The sequence below is a fragment of the Corvus kubaryi genome, unplaced genomic scaffold (genome assembly GCF_017639235.1).
Source record: "Corvus kubaryi isolate FWS band 111438036 unplaced genomic scaffold, C.kubaryi_AGA036_p1.0 71, whole genome shotgun sequence".
Lineage (NCBI taxonomy): Eukaryota > Metazoa > Chordata > Aves > Passeriformes > Corvidae > Corvus > Corvus kubaryi.
In genome coordinates, this window is record NW_024582059.1 from 17,619,959 (window position 1) to 17,640,066 (window position 20,108).

The 20,108-nt window shown below is 39.2% G+C and overlaps 1 protein-coding gene across 11 annotated transcripts in view; it reads right to left on the reverse strand.

Moving 5' to 3' along the window:
- SLC10A7 (solute carrier family 10 member 7) overlaps nt 1-20,108 on the reverse strand; it is a 143,679-nt gene that overhangs the window by 39,766 nt on the left and 83,805 nt on the right. For all 11 annotated transcript variants that reach the window (XM_042049409.1, XM_042049408.1, XM_042049405.1 and 8 more), the window contains one exon: nt 11,454-11,489. In XM_042049409.1, coding sequence (XP_041905343.1) covers nt 11,454-11,489 — 36 coding nt within the window. The remainder of the gene's footprint in view (nt 1-11,453; nt 11,490-20,108) is intronic.

Sequence of the window (20,108 nt, forward strand, 5' to 3'; positions counted from 1 at the left end):
AACTGAACTGACAGGCTTAGTCTCCAAATTGGTGATCTCTCTAACTACAACGTAAATGCTAAAAGTATTTTCTTTTAAGATGCAGAAAATAGGAACACACACACCCACAAAAGTCAGTGGGATTTTTGGAACCTGCTTCAGAATGTTTAGGAAAATAGACAGTATTTTTTGCATTCTGATGGGACTTGTTTTAGGCTAGGTAATTGGAAAGGTTCATTTAATGTAATTTAACACCTCTTTAACAGCAATAGAACATGCATTAAGAAATATATACTAAGAAGACCGAATAGCATTGTCAGAGCTCTCATAGACAACCACTTGCTTCACGATGAGGTAAAGGACACAGCATTGAGGTTTTCACAGACCCACTCTATTTTATATTTTGCATTTCACTTTAGAGATTCTCAGGATGACGAGAGAATTCAGAATCTTTTCAGCACCATCTAAATGATGCTGATTTCCTACAACGTTCTTAAATACATGGTTCTCATAGATTATACTCAGATTGGATTATACTTTTCTCACTTACCTCCCTTTCCGAGCTACCTGCATGACAGACAAGGTGATCGTGCAACCTAGTAACTTTCTATAAGTCTGCCTTGAAATATCAACATATGGCCATACAAATGGGTTTGGCATAAAACAAGATTCTTCATAAATTCAAAGAACACAAAAATCAGAAATTTCATATGCTGAAGTATTATACTTTATGCAGAAACCTACAGCTGCACTGCTTTTTTGTACATGAACATTTGTATATGTACTGCGTGGGAAATCAGCGAACACGCCTGTGGGTGATGTCTCTGGGCAAATGGAGATTTTGGTGCAGGCAAATGGCATCAGATTTCGTATGTCCCTTTCTGAATACACTCTTTCTGGGTGGAGAGTCTCAGGAGGAACGTACAGGATCTGGCTGTTTCCTATGTACTACCTTAACTGGCAATATCAGCTAAGACTCAGTCTGACCACTTAATAAATTACAGCATCTTGTCACCATCACCTCCAACTTTAAGAATGTGGGCACAGAAAATGCGTGGAGGGGACCTGAGGATGATGTCACAGCTGAGAATTGTGGTCTGCACGTTGGGTGCGAGTGAGAGCACTGAGATTATGGAGCCTAATCTCCCATGGAGTCAAGAGGGAGAAGTAACAGCTTGCATAGGGAGATTCAGATCACCCACATGAGTACCCAAAGTCTGGCAGTGCAGCCAGATCCCCAAGGGCCACAGGGCTCTCTGAGTGTTTCCCTACAGAAAGCACAGAACTCCATCATCCCACTCATGATCTCCTTGTTGTTTTAATTCTTGTAATGAGCTTCTGAAATTTTAAAAGCTTCTTAGTTTTTCAAACTGTATTTGGACTTACTGTTATGTGCTGAGGAGCTAAAAGCATTACTTACTGTATACTCCAGGAAGCGTTTTGCAAGTGAAAGTGAAGATTTTTAAACTTTAAAATCGGCCTGGGCCACGGAGGAGTGAATCTAAGCAAGCAGTCTGCATGCCAGGACACTTGCATAGCTTCACAGAACTTTGGCAGTGACTCCTGTGCTTTTCTATAAAAATGTTGATTGGACTTTGCTCACGACTTTCAAGTTTTATGCTCAGTGGATGCATAATCAGTTTCTAAGTCAGGAATGAAAAACTATTCAACAGCATAATATGCTGCTGGAAAAGGCATAGTCTTGCCAGATTTTTAAAATGTTACTTCAAATGTAGCATTTTCAAACTGTGATGGATTTTTGAGCACTTTGTGTATATATAAGGATATGTTCTGCTTTGGATGTGGGGTTTTTGGTATTTGTTTTGTTGTGTTTTTTACATAATTACAAACTGCATTTAAAGGTACTGATATTACTCTTCAAACAGTCTTCTAAACTTTGACTCCTTCTGTATATTTTGACAATAACTTCAGTGGGCTGGTTTTTTTCAAAATCTATCTGTTAGATTATGTCTATCAACTCTTACCTTAACCTTAAATATACTTCCTGAGAAGGACACAGAAGAGAAAATATAGGCTGAGGAGAAGGTATGAACTTCACAATTACACAGAAGAAAAAGACATTTTAACCCAGACTCTGGACATACAGTGGCTAATCATGAGGAGTCAAAATTCCTGAAGAACCCACAGCTAATGGAAGCATAATCTGACCAGGGTCTTCTTAACATCTGTAGCATGAAAACTCATCAGACTCAGAACCCTAAGTGTCCCGCAGACTCTCACACATTGCCTGGGTTCCAGAGTTGCTTTGAACACATCCTTTGGATATGTCTGCCACATCCGTTTTGAGAAAGAGGAGTGAGAATTGAGGAACAGAGGAAACAGAAATCTTGATGATATAATGTTAATCAAACCTTCCTACACACAAAATGCAAATATTCTGTCTGAATGAATAAATAGGATTTCAATCCTTTAGGATTTTTTAGTTGGATCAAGCTAAATTCTGTGCTCCATTAGCTGTCATTAGTTTTTTTTTAAAACTAACTACCTAGATGATTTGCATTGCACAGAAATTAGTATTATGCTAAAATGGCTGATTATCGTTGGCTGCCCTCCTTGTTATAATCACCTCCATGCCTAAAAATGAACCTTTCTTCAATGGCAAACAGAAGTACTGTAAGAACTGGCATAAAAACATCACGAAATCAAACTGCTGATTTATGGCTGAAAAAACCCCACACCTGCCTGATTGGAATGATGTATGGAAGATAAAATGTACCACTTAATGAAAAAGGAATCACAGATTTTCATACCACCATATTATCTATGCTTATTTAGGAACATTTTTTAAAGTTTGATATTGTGAAGAGATTGTTACACACTATTCTGGATAGCAGCATTTCAGTTAAAGGTTTAGTAATAAGTCAGCCCTGCTTTAATAGACTCACTATTCAAAAAGAGACCCTAAAAATTCCTGCTTGGGGAAAGACATTTTTCACTTAAATAATCAGAGTGATTTCAGCAGGGCAACTCAGATAAGCAGAAAGAGAATTCCAGGCAACTCTTCCCAAACAATTCTGTCACCATGCAGTACTTCAAATCTGACCTGCAGCATTCCTGCTAATTTAGTCCTAGACCTTTCTTCTCAAGAGACCGCCTGTTTTAAAAAACCACGACAAATTATTTAGTGGGTTTCTTTATGAGTTTGTGGTAGAAACACTGGCTTATCCTTAATTAAAAGGCTATATTTAACTGGATATGGTAAAAAAACCAAAGAGCAAAACCCAAGCTTCCTTGCATAAAACCAAGACAATTCCATCTCCCAGCCTAGACTGTCTCCACAAGCCAGACGCTCCATTCTTATTTTTCTGGCTGACCAGGCAGGTATGACAGTGGGTGCTCCCACGTCTACACCGCCACGGACTCAGAAGAAACACATCCTCCCAGTCCCCCTAAATAACAGCCCAGTGGCACATGTTCTGCACACATTGTGTCCACTTTGGAGCAGGCTATCCTTTGGGGGTGGCTTTTACTCTCCCAGTGCTCTCCTGCAATTAATGCTTCCTCAGGTTGTGTCTTTGTGCTCTTCACACACCGTCAACCAGCTTCAGCCTCAGCAGTGGTTGAGCACAGAGGAGGAAGTGAGGCAGTGGTGAAAAAAGGGCAGAACTGATGGGGAGGGGCATTACTGGCTGCTCTCTTACACGAGATACTCAATTTTAAGCTTTTCTTTTCCACATTCTTGGGGAAACATCTGGCTACTCTGACACTCTATTTAAATTTTGCATTCAATGCTGTATTGTCACTGCTTCTGGTTCCTCTCATTCAGCCCAGATCCAGCTGCCTCAGAGGCCTGTCTGGACCACCCCATGACCTAATCCCTTTACATCCTGTTGCAGATGGCAGGCCCATCACTAAAAGGACACAGAAAGCAACGCACTTTTGGAAAAGATGTGGATGGGATCCAGTTTAGTGATGAAGGGCAACGAACAAGAAGTATTTCCAGCTGAACGAAGTCCTCCCTTGCTTTGGACTCTTTCCAGAGCCCTTATCCTGACCCGGTCATTGCAGCATGTTACAGTACAGCAGAAGAATGTGTCCCTCCGTAACCCAGGTATGTGGCAAATGGAAATGCTTTGCTGGGAACACTCTGCCATGGGCAGTAATGATGCTGGTGCTCTGGGACATAGGGAGCAGTTGGAAGAGCGCTGATACACTCCTGTGAGTTTCACAGTGCCCAGCTCCAGATTTCAGGTAGGAGGTCGAAAGAGGTCATTCCTACATAACATCTAAACAGAGCTGACAGGTCACGGGGGTGTCCTTCCCACCCCCCTGCTTTACAGGCACTCACATGCAGAGCCTTCAGACGTCTCAGTAAGGCAGAGAAGCTGTGCAAGAGATGCCAGCTCCCAGCCACTGACCAACAGTCATTGACTGGTACTGAAATAATCCACCTTGAATGGGTAGAAGGGAAGGGGAGGAATATCACTGAGAATGGAGTTTCTATAGAACACATTTTAATTTTAAAAGAAAGCTTTTAATTATACCTGTCAAAAACTGCAAATTGTCTCTTTCCTCAGAAAGGGGCAAATGTACAATAGAGATTGCATCCAGTGCTTTGGCAGTCACGTATTTTAACAGAGATCTTTCACTGTTATTCTTAAAAATTAAACTTAAGTCCCCAGTTCTGCTAAATAACAAGATATATTTTGCAAATTCTTACATATTCTATATGCTTGTGTGGCTGTGGGAACTGATTTGGCACAAATAAAAAAGTATTTAGTTGTCTACATATACCCTCCAGTTCCATTGGCAAATAAAAAAAAAATCTAAGTTTTATATTCAGAAGTATGGAAAAAGAAAAGCTGACAATCTTGACTTTTTTTTTTTTTATTATTTCCTGGCTTGGGCAATGAGACTGTATATTTTGAGTTTCCCCTGTTAAAGTGATCACAGATGCCTAATCCCTTTTGGGTTCCCCTATAACACATTAAATACCAAACCAATCCAAACATACCTATGGATTTTACAGCCTTTTATAGAGCTGTAAAAATAACCATAGGTATTCTTCATCCGAAATACACCAGGGCTACTCTTCCACTTAACTGTGGTGCAATGATCTGAAGGGTTAATGTACAGAAACAAGATCAAGTTTACAACCCAGAAACACCTAAATGGGAATTAGATTAATACCCTTGGAGAGCTGGGACTGAAGGACTAGCATCCAAAAATCCTGCTGCAAAAAAGGGGGTGGCTAAGTGGAAAGACATAGATTAGTCAATACAGAGTAATTAAGAACCACAAATATTATTTATCCATGGAAAATAAAACTGTGATGTACCAGAAGAAATAAATCAGTCGAGGTAGGGGATACTGGAGACATTGCACAAGGCCTGGATAAGCCTTTGGTGAAGCAAATTGCACAACTGTGCAGGATTTGTATTAACCTCAGCTGAAGAAGGAATTAAAACTGGAGCAGGTGCACAAAACACCTCAGATTAAGGGATTTGTTTTATGAATTTAAAGATTAGAAATGCATGGCTTGTTTAGCCTTGCTGACTGAAGGCTGGCAAAGAGAAGGTCTGAGCCAGGGTGATAAATTTTATAGAAGTGCTATTCAGATGTATAACACTGGCAACAAAGACAAATGGATTAAACATCCTTAACCAGTACTTACTGGAAATTAGTTTTCTATTCATCAGAGACACGAGTTTCTAATATTGCAAGGGTGGAGGGAGAGCAAAAATCCTTACTTTTAGGCTGGATCATGCTCAGTTTCAAGGTGAATTTCACAGCATGGAAAAGAGGTGGATTGGGTGAGTCAGGATGGGAGCCTCCTGGTAGCCAGAATCTACGATCCTATGATTAAGATGTGTGATTAACTTCTGCCCATGTTGAAGCAGGTTGTGCACTTGAAAGGCTCCCCTAGTTTTATATAGATGAAAATCTCAAGAGCAATAACATGTAGAAAAGCACCTAGAAAAATCTACAGTATTTTGTGTGTGTGTCAGGAACAAGGAGGGTCCCTATTATTCTCTGTTACTTATTCCAATTTAATAACAAAGCCATAAAAGGTGAATGTGAAAAAAAAGCAATAAAATTACTAAGTAAATTTTTCATAGCAGTTCTTCTTTAGAACTTCATTAGGAAGTTCTAGTTAATTGTAAAGAGCTTGGATCAGATCAGAGAATTTTGTTTTCCCAGTGATTAAAGAAGAAAGGAAACGGTGAGGTAAATAACCAGGTAGAAATAATGATGCACTTTAAATCTTCTACATGAACGAGTTGATCTGTTAACAGCTAATGCACTCTGCTGCTCCCCCTCTTTTCCCCCCCACCGTAATCAGCCTTTTGTCACATACCAGTGAAATCCATTAGCTGCAACTTCCTTATCAACTTCCAAGGCTTTCCAGCTACTAAGATATTTGCATATTTAACGATTCATTTGACTGGTATCAACTCTCACTCACCAAGTGCTTGAGAAGGAAAACAAGGCACAGTGTGTAGAAATCCTGTTTAAAAACAAAAAAGTACCGGCAGCTCCTTTCAATAAACAGATTTATGTGAATTAATGGGATTGGAGTAGACTTGGCAAAAATCTGAGAAGTATCAACAACTTTTGGACCCATATTTTAATTTAAAGATTGTGAGTACAGGGGAAAGCTCTTCAGTATTTAAATCAACTTCTAATTTCACTCACTTTATTTCACTTTTTTCTGCAGTACTTGCACCAAATTTCCTTCACTTGTCTACTCCTGAATTCTCTCAGCAGTGTTACTTTCTAGTACTTATGACATCACCACTACAATGCCAACATAAAAATAAATATGCAGAAATCAGGAACAGGAGCAAGCTGATAAAGCCTTGGGAAGATTCTGTTTTGACACAAATGTCATGGTGGTCTTATTGGTAAAAGAGCTAACGGGGGAGTAATGCCTGACAGTCACACAGAGGGGTTGCCAAGTGTGTCTTTATATACACATGAATTTTGTATTGGGTCTTTAACACTCTGCATTAACTGCTTTGCAGGCATGCTTCTGAAGAACGGGAAGTACATAAAAATGTAAAATACTGACTTATCTCTTAACAGTTTTTGATGGCTTTCAATAGATTCACACACTTAAGACTTTTGTTACTTTGACAGCTAAACTGACTGTGTTTTCAGCAACTGAAGACACCACATCTGTCAGGCACTGAGTGTCTCACCACCAAGGGGAACACCAAGAAAGTGGCAAAGCTGGGATACTATGCCATAACAACCACAGCATCACATTTGGCTCCAACAGGTGGGCAGATGACTGAGAGCTTGTATTTTGATACCTATTACAATCAACAAAATCCCAAGCTTGTGTGGCTGGGTAGACTTGCCATTCCATGTGCTCAGCCAACTTTTAGGACAGATGGGGCAACTCTCTCCCAGTGTGGCTGGGAAGCAACAGAGCCACTTTCACCCACGTAAGGCAACTCTGCATCACCCTCTTAGTACAACATCTATGTTCATGCTGTTTTCACAGTAAATCCGAGACATGACCTTGCTTGAGGCATCAGCCTGGCCTCCATCCCATGCAATACAAAGGCATGTGAAATCCCTCAGTGGAAATAAACCTGCATTCATACATATTCCTTTTTTCCATTACTAAATTTACAATCTAAGGAGATAGAAGTGAGGTGATACAGCTACAATTGTTGCAGAGTTCAGTGCTCCTGAAATTCTGTATTTCAAACAAAGTGTCATAAAAAGGTGTTGACATCTTGAGGTTGTCATATTACAGCACTATTATCTTCACAGTGTGACAACACCTTTGTTTTAACTGTCTTTTAGGCCAAATTGCAGCATATTTAAGAATTCAAATCATAAACTGTTATTAGGAATCATGTAATGTAACAAATACTGAAGGAAATAACTAAACAACACACAGAACAAGTTGTGGTAAGTAAAGATGGACAAGTGCTTTACTTCCTCAGTTATTTAATGATAGCAATATAGCTATTTTCAAAAGCAAAATTTAGTCTACACCATTTCTAGTTGATGGGGTTTTTTTCCTCCTCAAATGCCTTTGAGAAAACAAAACTTATTTCTCTGCTTTAAAATTTTTCATGATCAATCTGTTACCTCTGGCTTCAGCTAAGTGTGCAAAGCGACAAGAGGGAGATGGACAGCCTCACTCTCTGAATGATTTGGTACACAGACGCCTGATCATTATTAATGAAGCACTGCAGAATGCTGCAAAGAAATATCAAACAGCATAACCTCCTGCTAACTTGAAACTGATTTAACTCTGTTTCAACACTCCTGCTCACCACATATATGAACTCCAATTATATACAGTTATGGGACATTGCCCATTCGTAACATCTTTGCTGGGAATGTGACATATTAACTGTTAATAACAAGGGTTAACATGAGGATGATGATACTGCTGATGAACGTATCTGGGAAGAAAGATTCAATAGCCTCTTACTAGGCAAAATGTTAATCAGAGGTATCTGTGACAAAGTCAGATATTCTTTATAAAATTTAGCTAAGCATCCTCATACAGTCCAGCAATTACATGCACAGTATTTAAGGCTTCATTATACTAATCCAAACCTCTTATAATGTTACTTTTGAGTAAGCTTTACACCAGAAGTTTCATTCCAGAAATAACACTTTTCAGAAATGTAACTGTAGTCCTGTTCAACACTGTTCATTTAAGATGATAAATTCTTTGCATTAAATACACTGTTTATTATAGCTTCAACATGCTTTTATCAATGTTGTTTAGACAATTTATATTTACATTACTGGGCAGTTAAGAACAAAAAGGCAGTTCAGAACATTTTATTCTCTGGTGCACACAGGGCAAAATATAAACAATAACTGCTACCTCAGGTTAAGCTATATAACAAAAACAAGCTAATAGACAACAATGTATTTTATTTCTGGCAGCACTAAAGGTATTTTATGCACTGTACACAGGGAAGCTAACAAATATGATCACTAATGCAATATAGCATTCAGACTAGCATAGCACAACTGTGTGGAAGAGTTAATGCTCGTGAGTACCAGACTCAGGAACTAAAATTCATTGATGACATTGACTTGAAAGATCCATGAATAGCATTTGGAAGGCCAGCTCAGTTAATTTTGAGGTAAACGGAAGTTTTATTTTGAAACTTGAAAATTCTACCCTGCAATAATTAAGCATTAAGGGTAAGTTGCATGACTAAACTGATGAATGGTTTAGAGAAGATAACCAGCAATTTTCTACTCAGTGTTTCTCACCTCACAGCAACTCCACAATACCACATGAAATGATGAAGCTGCAGGTTGTAAGCAAGCATAGAGAAACACGTGAACTGTGTGCTTGAATCCAGTATGTGTTCACCAGGCCAGACGCATAAAGGAAACTCAGAGGAAAACTAGAGAGGTTCACAAGGAAAAAAGGTTTCAGCAGTCCAAACTACAGACTGTCAGGACATGGGAACTCAGGGTGTGCACATTTAGCTGTCCTAAATACCTATCACCGGATAAACTGAACCTTCAGAGAAGGCAAGCCTCATCTTAGCAAAGTGTGCTGCTGGGCTGACCAGAATGCTGCTCTTCATGTGTGAAACCCTCAACAAAGACTTCAAGAAGTTTCAAATATTTACATACCACAAGAGTAGTCCTCAAGTTTTGGGCTTTGTGACAAATACCCACAGTTTTTGTAACTCCCTTCATCCCCAGACTAGTTTGCTTATCATACTTGATGAAAAAGCAATTATTGTGCGTATCTTCCTCAAGAAAAGCAAGCCCAAGTCATGCTACAAAACACCCAAAAATTAATGTGCATTTTACACACTTCTCATACAAATGTGTCCAGGGCTGGTAGGAAGAACAGAGACATGACTTGCCTTCTTACACACATGAAGTTTTACCACTTCTTCTGAGAAGGAACAGTGAACACTGTAATTTATGGGGCAGAATATCTTGTTATCTGTCTATAAAGATGCCAAAGGAAAGATCTTTACTTTGCTTGAAAAGATATGCAGATATTTCCTTAACATTTCATTTTCTGCACAAAATATCCCTTTTGACTATTCAGAGCATCAAACTCAGTGAGGTAAAGCAGGGTGAAAGCTACCAGTGAGCAACTGTAAAAAGAGCTGAAGTTTCAGTCACTTAGAAACAAAGGCACAGGTCTAAATGAATTCCTGTGGAAGAAACACATTCCATACAAGAGGGAAGAGGACTGGAAAACAGTAAGGCAGGCCATCCTGAATCAACATATTCAGTACAAAAATAACAAAACACCCATCTTTTTTTTAAGAAAAGTTATCTTTTTCAGCCTACAATAAGTGTGTGGTCCCAGGTGTGTCGAGAAAGCTTTGCTGGTGTGTATCACTCTATACAATACAGTCAAAGCAGTTTGTGTGTAAACACAGCTACATCAATGAACTACAATTTGTTCTAGTAAAAGAAATATCTTCCCACACAGTTATTCTGAAGCAGTAGTTGATGTTACAGCCACTCTCAGAGTACTATTTATCCCAGTTTATACTGCTATATTAGTATACAGTCCGTATGTTGCTTAAGCATCCCTGCTATAAAACAGTGCATCCCTTGCATGCCACTAATAAATTGTTTCAGACCAACTTCCCACTTCCCCCCTTTCCAGTGTGCTGCTTACATACAAAGCCATCAGTAAGACAACATAAAAGAAAAGGTATGCCTTCCTTGAAATCCTTTAAGTGCTTCAGCCTATATTCCCTGCTCTTCACAAAGCCACAGCCCTCAGCAACATGCACCACATCACACCAGCTATGCCAGCAAATCCTCAAGCTCCAAGACTTCCTGTCTGACAAGGGACTTACTAAAGCACCACCACCTACCTGCAAAAGCCTCTCCATTGTATGCTGACTAAATATCCATGCCTTTATAAAACATGAAGATAAAGCTTGGTCTTCTCCTTTTCCTTCTACCATGAACTGTAAGAATCCAAGGCCCTCACTGAAGACTAACAATTGGAATAGAAATCTTGAACTAACAGGAATGAAGCAGTATCACATTTAGTGAGGCACAGGGGCTCCAGTAATCTGTCTTGCTAACCTCTACCACAAAAATACCCATGGGCTTAGTTGCCCAAAAGCAAGGCTCTGTTTATCGGAATAGTGCTTTTGCAATTATTCTCATCCATTTCAGATCAGTACAATCTTGTCCAGCTCCTGCAAGTGAAAGCTCTCCAAGAGCTCTCCTAACCGAGTTATCACCCTACCTGATAAGTGTTTTTCTTTTACCCAGCCTGACTAACAGCATATCATTTTGCACTTCTGTAAGACAACAGCTTTTGGTCATCTTAGAATGAAGTGTAAGGTTGTGTTTGCATTCACACTTTGATGGCCTTCCTGGGAGGCAGCTGATTTCAAATACTGACCAGAAAAATCTTCTTCATTATTTATGCATTGTGAAAATCACCCAAACTTGCATCTTAAATATAACATCCAGTAGGTGCAAGATTACCCAGTAAGAAGATATTTTAATATCATGATACTTACAAAAAGCAAAAGTAGAAGTGGAGTTATAACAATGCCCTGGAAGAAACAAACAAAAACAGTCTGTTAGGGAGGCAGAATAATCTTTACTTTCTTACCTAAGTACATGGAAATACATAAATATCCTTTAACATCATAGAAATTAAATAACAAGCTCAACTTTGCTCTTCACTATGTCCTTCAACATTTGTACAGCTATCATTTTATAAACTACACTCAGCACAAAGTACCTTGTTTTACCTTTTTGCACCTAAACCCTTCTGTTCTAAAAGATCTGATACACAGAAATATGGATCATTTATTAAAAAAAATACATATTAAAGCTCTCCCCTCAGTGTGCTGTATCTTAACTTCACTAAACAGCTCCTCCTTAGGGGGAGACTTGTGATCAAGTCCCACGCCACCCAGTCCCAGGTCCTCTTCTGAGCATAAGCTGCATCAACTGTGATGAATTAGGTGTCGTGACTGTGTAATGTAAGCAGATATTCCCCAAGGAAATGAGCTGAGATCTCAAAACTCATTTCACTTGATTAGACTTCATGTCTCACTGGTAGAAGGCAAGTCTTTCATCTAATTTAATCACACAGGACCACCTCGGCTTTCCACATCCCCCAGGCAGATGCAAGCAAAAAGATTTGTTGTCTTCACTGACAAGGAACAGGTTTAAAGCTGATGATTGGACAAAACAGAGGATTTTAAGTTTCATGAAAGCAAATCTTAGAATGAGTTGTTTGGGTTGGGAGTTAACATGACATGCATCACTTTCAGAGCTGCAAATAGCAATTCCCCATCATCCTTCCATCTGACTTCAATATTTTATTATTGCTCAATAAACTGATTCTATCATTTAATGCATGCTAATTCATAGAGCTTGCTCAGAACTTCTCTAGGCCAAGACTGTTCTTCATCCAGATAGGTCACAAGAATAGCTGGTTTTTCAGCTATTCACAAACTTTATTTGTAAAGGAAAAGTGTCCAAAATGTGCTCACATTTATCTAAAAGGGTGCTTATTTTATGTTTTATTTAGCTGTAAGTGAGAAACAATTGAACAAAAAAACCCAGTTGTCCCCTACTTTTCACCTAACTTTGAGTAACATGGCTTTACTTCAATCTTTTGGAAGTGAATATAGAGAAAAAATTTAAACAACTAGTTTTGTATTTGCTTTCTGCATCCACAAAAATCACAGATCCAGACAATCAGCCACAGAGAGTTCCTATTGTGCTCCTAAAACAAAATGCAACAAATAAATGCCACAAATTATAGCAGATGAGAAGGATCAAGGAGGTAACAGTTAAGCTGTGCAACTTGAAGGCTCTGCAGAATTTAAAAACATATTTCAAAATAAATAATACATGCCATATCTGACTGCCCCACAGCCTAGCTATCCATAATAATTTATCTTTTTGCAAATGTCACAATTGAGATAGATCATAAAAGACTAAAATGAGAAGTAGAAGCAGTGAGAATTGCTTCAGGGAGTCACTCAGTATTTACAGGAGGTCTAGACCAAAATGCAGATAGCAGATATGAAGAAATATAAGTGTTCAAGTACAGCAGCTGGAGAGGAAGAAACAGAAGTTGAGGAAGGGAGGACGCACCAAGGGCTGAACTGACGCTTGCACACAGCAGAATCTATGAGGAAGAACTGACTGCAAGATCTGTGTAATGTAGGTACAACACAGTCACTTCATCAGTGACCCAACTCCAGCTTTTAGGGACTACTGCTAAGCGGACATGAGCCAGACTTTGCCCTTCTTCCCCTATCCCCATTGACAACTACACTGTACACCTCAAATACTACCAAACATTACCAAGTGCCTGAGTATTCCCCTGGCCTCCTGCAACTTTGGGATGGCAGAACACCAGTGCAGCAGGGTTCTACCTTCGGGCCTTTGCACGAGTGAAGAGGAGCGTGGATGGAGCAGGACGTGATGCTCCAAAAGCATCCTATACTCCCAACTAAGCATTGAGTGTAGGGAGAAGAGAGCACGCTGGCAGCTTGAGAACACAGCCAGCTCTCCTCTGAATCTGAAGGAACACATTGATTCAGCACCATTAGTCACTTCTTATGCACTTCATGCCTTGGTGTGGTTTTATATGTTACAAAAAAAAAAAAAAGCCAAGGTAAAAAACCAAACCAAACCAAAGCAACCTTCCTCTTTATCTTGCTGATAAATCAAGATGGTGTCCTTCCTCCTTAGGATGGGAGTTGCGACTTGCTACTTATTTACTTTAGAAGCTTGCTGATACTAACACAATGGGCAACAGCCACTGCTAATTCAAAGCATGTGTCACAAAAGGAAACGGCACCTCTGTGACAGTAACACTTCTTGTAATTCTGTAAGTGGAGAGGAGGAAAATCCTCCTATACACCATAAACAGATTCCTGACTGAACATGCTGCAAATCTAGCATTCAAAAGGTCAATTCTAGCAATTTGTTACTAAATTTTGCTATTAAACCCGGTGATCTTAGTAATCAGAAGAGGGTTTCCTGTTGCCTCACCGCAGAAAGGATTTACAAGGTTGAACTTTCCCATTTGCAACTCATAGGCAATTCCCTGGGAAGCTAAACAATTACCTGACAGAACAGACTGTTCATCTTAAAAAATAGATGTTGTTGCTGAATCAGAGTAATTTGATGTTAATGTTTTATTTTGATATGGAGTGCCAGTTTGAAAAACCACAGGGATTACATTAAAACCAAAGGGTTTTTTTCTTCAGTCAGTAGTGCTGTGGTGGCTGTGATGGTTTACAGGTGCAAGCAAGGCAAGATTTATTCAGGGAGGGAACCTCTGTTACCCAGCCAACTGATGGACTTCGGGGATATAAAGCCCATTTATATGTTACCTGAAAACACTGATGTGCTTTTATATGCTAAAGCCCTTCTCTTCAGGTTCCTGCCCCAGATTTGAGGAAGGGCTTACCTGACCATGGTGTATCTGTCTAACAAAAGGCATTACCTTTCCCTGCACACAGCACCTTGCTTCGACACATTACCTCTTCATTAGGAACATGCTCCTCAATGTGCTCATGAGCATTATGTGATGCATTTCAATTCATACCCACTAAAGAATAATAAATAGAGCACTTCAAGTCTAAAGCCTACAGACAGAAAATGCAGGAGACAATTTACATTTTGAAGATAAAACCCAAAGTCTGATTCACTAAGAATAAAAATGTGGCAGAAAACAGTTACTCCAGAGCCCAGCTTGTGCTCCAGCAGAGGCTTCACAAAGATGAGAATATTCTGACACTGGCAGTGTGGCTGCTTTCTAAGACTGCAACTGGCTGAGAAGCACAAAGGAAGCTAAAAATTAAAATAAAGATGACCATTTCTAAGTCCATTGGACACCGAGACCATCAGAGAGGAAAAAGGAACTAAATTTGACAACGCTTTTCCCTGCCTTGCTTTCCAGGCAAGTGCTGTCAAATACATACTGTACAGAGATAAACAGATTGTAGATTAGCACTTCCAGCAAAAGCTGAGCATCTGCCCTTGAGAATGCAAGGTCATTACACAGTTTTAGCATCTTCAAAGTTCGGGTGGAGTGTTAAGCTTCCCGACTGCTGCCCACAATGGAGTCAAAGTTGTAAAGTGACTGCTGTTTGCTATCTGCAGAAAAACTTTCAAGAAATCCATTTACACCTCTGATGTGAAAGACTGACTGAATATATTTCAACGATTTTAGTGGAAAGGGCAGAAAAAAATGTCAGCCTGACATGAGACACTGATACAACATAGGAGTCTGAAGAGTCAGATACCTGGAAACATCTCTCTACAGTAAAGATCATGAAACTGATTTTATGTAAGAGATTTTCAATACAGATTGTGTGGGATAGCATGTACATAAATATACATATTAGCAGCAAGGATGTACTTGGAGACCCATTTAATTGTTATTTGCTTTGATTAGATAAAGTTGCTAAGAGGTTTTCTACAGGTTTCATCCAGTACAGCATTGCTGTAGAGCAGGTATTAAGAGGTGTTTATTCTCTGAAAGAATATATAAAATCAATACATGGAATTGGCTGCCAAATCAGACAGGGAGGGGAAGTCACATAATGAATTTGAAACTATGGTGGCAAATCATTAAGAATGAAATTATGCAAATAGGAGGAGAAAGGTGGGCACAGATCCAGAGGGACACATGGTAGAAGACAAGTAGGGATTATTGTAATGAGGCATGAAATACATGTGAACTTTCCTTCGTTTCCTTTACCCACAAATTTCCCGTGCAATTTTTCATCATTCTTACAGGTCATCAGTACGACACGCATGTGGCAATCACTAGTGAGAAAAACCTTAACCAAAGTCACGTCTGATTTGTATTAACAACCAGGGCTAGAAAGAAAAAAAAGCGTTTTGTAATCAAGGTTCTGAACAAATATGTATTTTCTGAAATCAGTTACCTACTCGTGCTTAATGCTACAGATTTCTTGAATGCTTCATCAGAGCAGGACACAAAAGAAGCAGAAGTGTAAGCAGTGTTATGTAAAAACTTACTGGGCAGCATTTCCATGCTACTGGTAGGGTAAGGTCTGAGAAAAAAACCTTGTGAACACTGGACCATTTCATCAGAAGACAAGCATAAATGAGAACAAAGTTAGTCTTCATCTGTGTATGGCAGTATTTCTCATATTACTTTATTTCAAGAGTTGCTGGCACTTTTTGGAAAAGAAAGATCAACCAAAAAAAGGATTAGCTCAGTTGGTTGGAGTATGGAGTTAACAATGCCAATAAACCCCAGCCTGCACATCCCACCTCACCATCAAACAAACAAATACACAGAACTGTAGTTTTTATGACTACAATATGAGAGAGAAACTGTATGTCAAAATATGTATTATTTCTGTTTCTTATGTCTTTTGTTTCCTTGATTTTGTGCTTGGAAGTGGCTTTTCAATTTTTTTTCTTTGTTTTATTTTTAACAAGTTTGCAGACAACTTTATAATGTTTTACATTTTAAAAAGAGAACCCTGCCTCTAGAAAAGTGCTTCTAGGTCTGCATTAGGCATGTTTGTGAGCAACAAGACAGCTAGCACCCAAGTTCTGACAGAATACAGATGTTCTCCAAAAACAAAAATCACAAAACAAAGAAAGTAGGCACTCCATAAAATTCAAAATCGGATTGTTCAGTGTTTTCACTAACATGACAGAGATTGTAAAGACCATGGCAGCACTCAGAGCCAACTCTCTATTCAAATGAAGGAGAACAAGACTCCCACTATCCTCACCCCTCAGACTGGTCACAGCTCCACAGTTCCACTTCACAGCATCACCCCTGAGTAAACACATTGTTTATTACCTGTGATACCACATTATTCATCATTGTGAATAAACTGATTTAAAGTGTACTTCCATGTCAGACTGCTTGGCAGTAATTGTAACTTCAGACATCATATAGAGAATGATTCCTTCTACTGATACATGGCTTTCACATACCAAAATCTTCAGAAATTAGCTGCTTTCTCCCTTTTTCCATGTGCCCCCATGTAGTTTTAAAACTATGCAGAACCTCTTGACAGACACCACAGATCAAGATAAAACCCCCTATGCTAAATATATATACTTGGTTCCAAACCAGAAGGGCAAAAGCCACTAAAAGTCAAGTTGGGACCAGGCAAGGTCTTGCATTCAGTAGGCACTGAATGCAGAGGGGGCATAACAGAAAAGGGCCTGATAACATGGGTGCAGAGGCAACTGTGAATTTTACATATCTCAGTTTTTAAGTACTAAACCATTTGAACACAAAGATTTCAAATCTGTAACTGAAGTGCCTTAGTGCCTTAGTATTTGGATGCAGTGTCTGCAGGAGCCTCCTTGAGACAACCTTTATATGGGATTTTTAAACAGCTTTTAATATTTTGTAAGCATGGCTATACAAACTATATTGTTCATTTGACTTACTTAAAGATGGCAGTAGAAATGACAGATTTCTGTTGACTGAGATGCTGAAACTGATTTCCACAATAAAGTATGTTCCCCCCCTGTTTCTAACACCGTGCCCATGTAAATGACATAAATGTTTGGTTTTATCTCTCGCAATCTCAGAGATTAAATTAGACCTTTCTCATATTCTTGTAATTTCAGTCATTTCCCCAAGATGCAACTTGTGTCCCTGTGTTGCTCCCCCATGGACATCGCAGAAGCTCCTGGTGTCACATATTTACCTGTCTTTTGTTTTCCGATTCAATTATTTTCAAAATTATTTCAAGTGTAAAACTCCTACTGCACATCCCTCTTCTGTCAGCTACTCTAATGACATTGTTGGTTCTGAGAAGGCTTATGCAACTGCAATTATTCAAAATAAAATATGTAATTTAGCTCTTTATGCCCTGTTTTTTATGAAATTACTGTTCTGAAAGCTGGGGAGAACAAAGGCTTATGAATTGATGCTTTTCAGGATGCTAAATACACCCATTCTCCCCATAATAAATAATGGTAACATCTGAAAAGATACTGAAAGGAGTATGAAGTTAAGTTCACACATTTTTGGTAAAATCATAAACATTGTACCACACCAAGATAACAAACTACAATACAAAATCAAAAATGCAATTCTAAGTAACCCTAACTCAACTATAATTATAAACAAACACCACAACAATAGCTGTAACTTATGCAATTAGGCCAATATTGGATTTTAATAACAAAACTGTGAAATTAGAAGCACTATGTTAAAATGGCTTTTGATTTATCAGAAGGGGCAAAATAAACCAGATTTCATATCAACTATGAGACTGTGCAGAGGGCTTTGTGAGTTGTTCCAGACATTGTACCACCTTTGTTCTGTTGTATTTATCGTGGGAATGGACATTAATTTGAAAAAAAAAAGAAGGATGAGGCGATATTAAAAGGCTTACCAACATCAGATAACAGTAGAAATCAAAAGCATTTCCACTAGTTATTAATAATTAGTCTTTGCAGATGTTCCTTTTGCCTACATTTTATACAAGCACGAAAAAATGCAATCAAAAGGAATGCGAGCAGCCAGAGTTCAACAAAAACAGATCAGAAGAACAAGAAATACAGTGATCTGAACTACCAGCAATAACACTACCACACTTGTCACAGATGAAGTGTAAAGAACAGAACCAAAAGGAGAGAGCATTCTTTTCAGTAAAGTTGAGGGGCAAGTTTCTGGTATCAGATTGAGAGTTAAGCCAAGAATAAGAAGAGTATTTTAGAAAGGTAAAACTATGTATAAGCCCAGTTTGCCCGGCTTTCCCAGCAGAGGGCATCTTCAACACATTAGAAATTTGCTTCTTACACAGCAACAGAATAGTTCACAGCAGTAAGGACCCTGAAGTATTAAAGCAGCTATGAAAACTTCTTGGTGCTTTGCAGGTGATACGGGAGTAACATCTGGAATGACGTACAAAATACAACACAGTCTCAGTCAGAGTTGGAAATGACCACTTCCACCAAACGACCTGAAACCATCAGTTAGATGGGAGCTGGCTGGCAGGACGTGGAGTAGCTCCCACAACAGGTGGGATCCCAGGTGCTGCTTCTGGCCATACTTCCCACCCACTGCAACCTCGCCGCAGCAGCTCTGCATGTGACCAGGGAGATTCCAGTGGGCCTTTGTTCACATATCTGGAACAGGATCAAGCCATATCCACCAAACTTGTAATACCTTCCTGCAACTTCTTCTTGCCTCTCTCTTTCGCAACACATTGAATTCAGCTGTCTTGTTGCCATCTACAGTGCGTTCTAGGATACTGTTGAGCTTGCAGGAGCTACATTTTCCTCTTCCCATTTCCTCTTCACTTGCTTTTGCTGACCATCACTCCTGGCCCCAAGACCTTCTTCCTCTCCTTTACCTTCCACCTCAATGCAGCCTTTTGAAACTTCCTCCTATGCAAATATTTTTCATAATTCCAGCTCATTAAACACTGTCTGTTCCTATTCAAATCAATTTCTCATGGGGTATCAGCAGAGAACAAGATCACTACGGCTCTGCATGTCAGGATAGGAGTTTATACACTGGCATTAAGTGGGCCTTTGCTAGAGGACACAAAAGTGAGAAAGGAACTTTTCAATCATCCACGCCCTTACTCTTTTCAGAGTGGCCCCCTTGTCTTTGCAAAAATCCCTTGGACACAATCCTGTAATTTCTACAACTGCAAGCAGGTTCCACACCATATGAGCATGACCTCAGTGGGACTGAGGAGGAAAGGCCCAGAGATTGTAGGATTAGGATGTCTGTGGGGATAAGCACAGCCCTTCCTTGAAAAAGGGTTTAAAGTATAGTAAGGACATAATAAACCTAATTACATGTGTTGAGGGATAAATTAGTGAAAGGTATTTTAGTGAAGTCTTAAGGATGCACCACAATTTCTCCTTTGTTTTGTACACAGAAAAAAGAAATGCAGGAGCAGTAACAAACATGTTTCACAAGAAAAGTTAATTTTCAACCCAATTTTTAAGTCTGTTTTCTTGAAGAAGAAAGTTACAAATAATCTAAATTTCCCCTATATTGCGATCTATGCCGAGTCAGAGGCAAATCCTAATTTAAATTACTAAGAAACCATTCCCAGCAAAGCATGCCAGCCTCAGCACCTCTGCTCCCACAAAGCCATGTGGCACTAGGACAAGATGGCACTAGATGGTGCTGTGGGACCTTCCAAGGAAAACAATCTCATGAACCA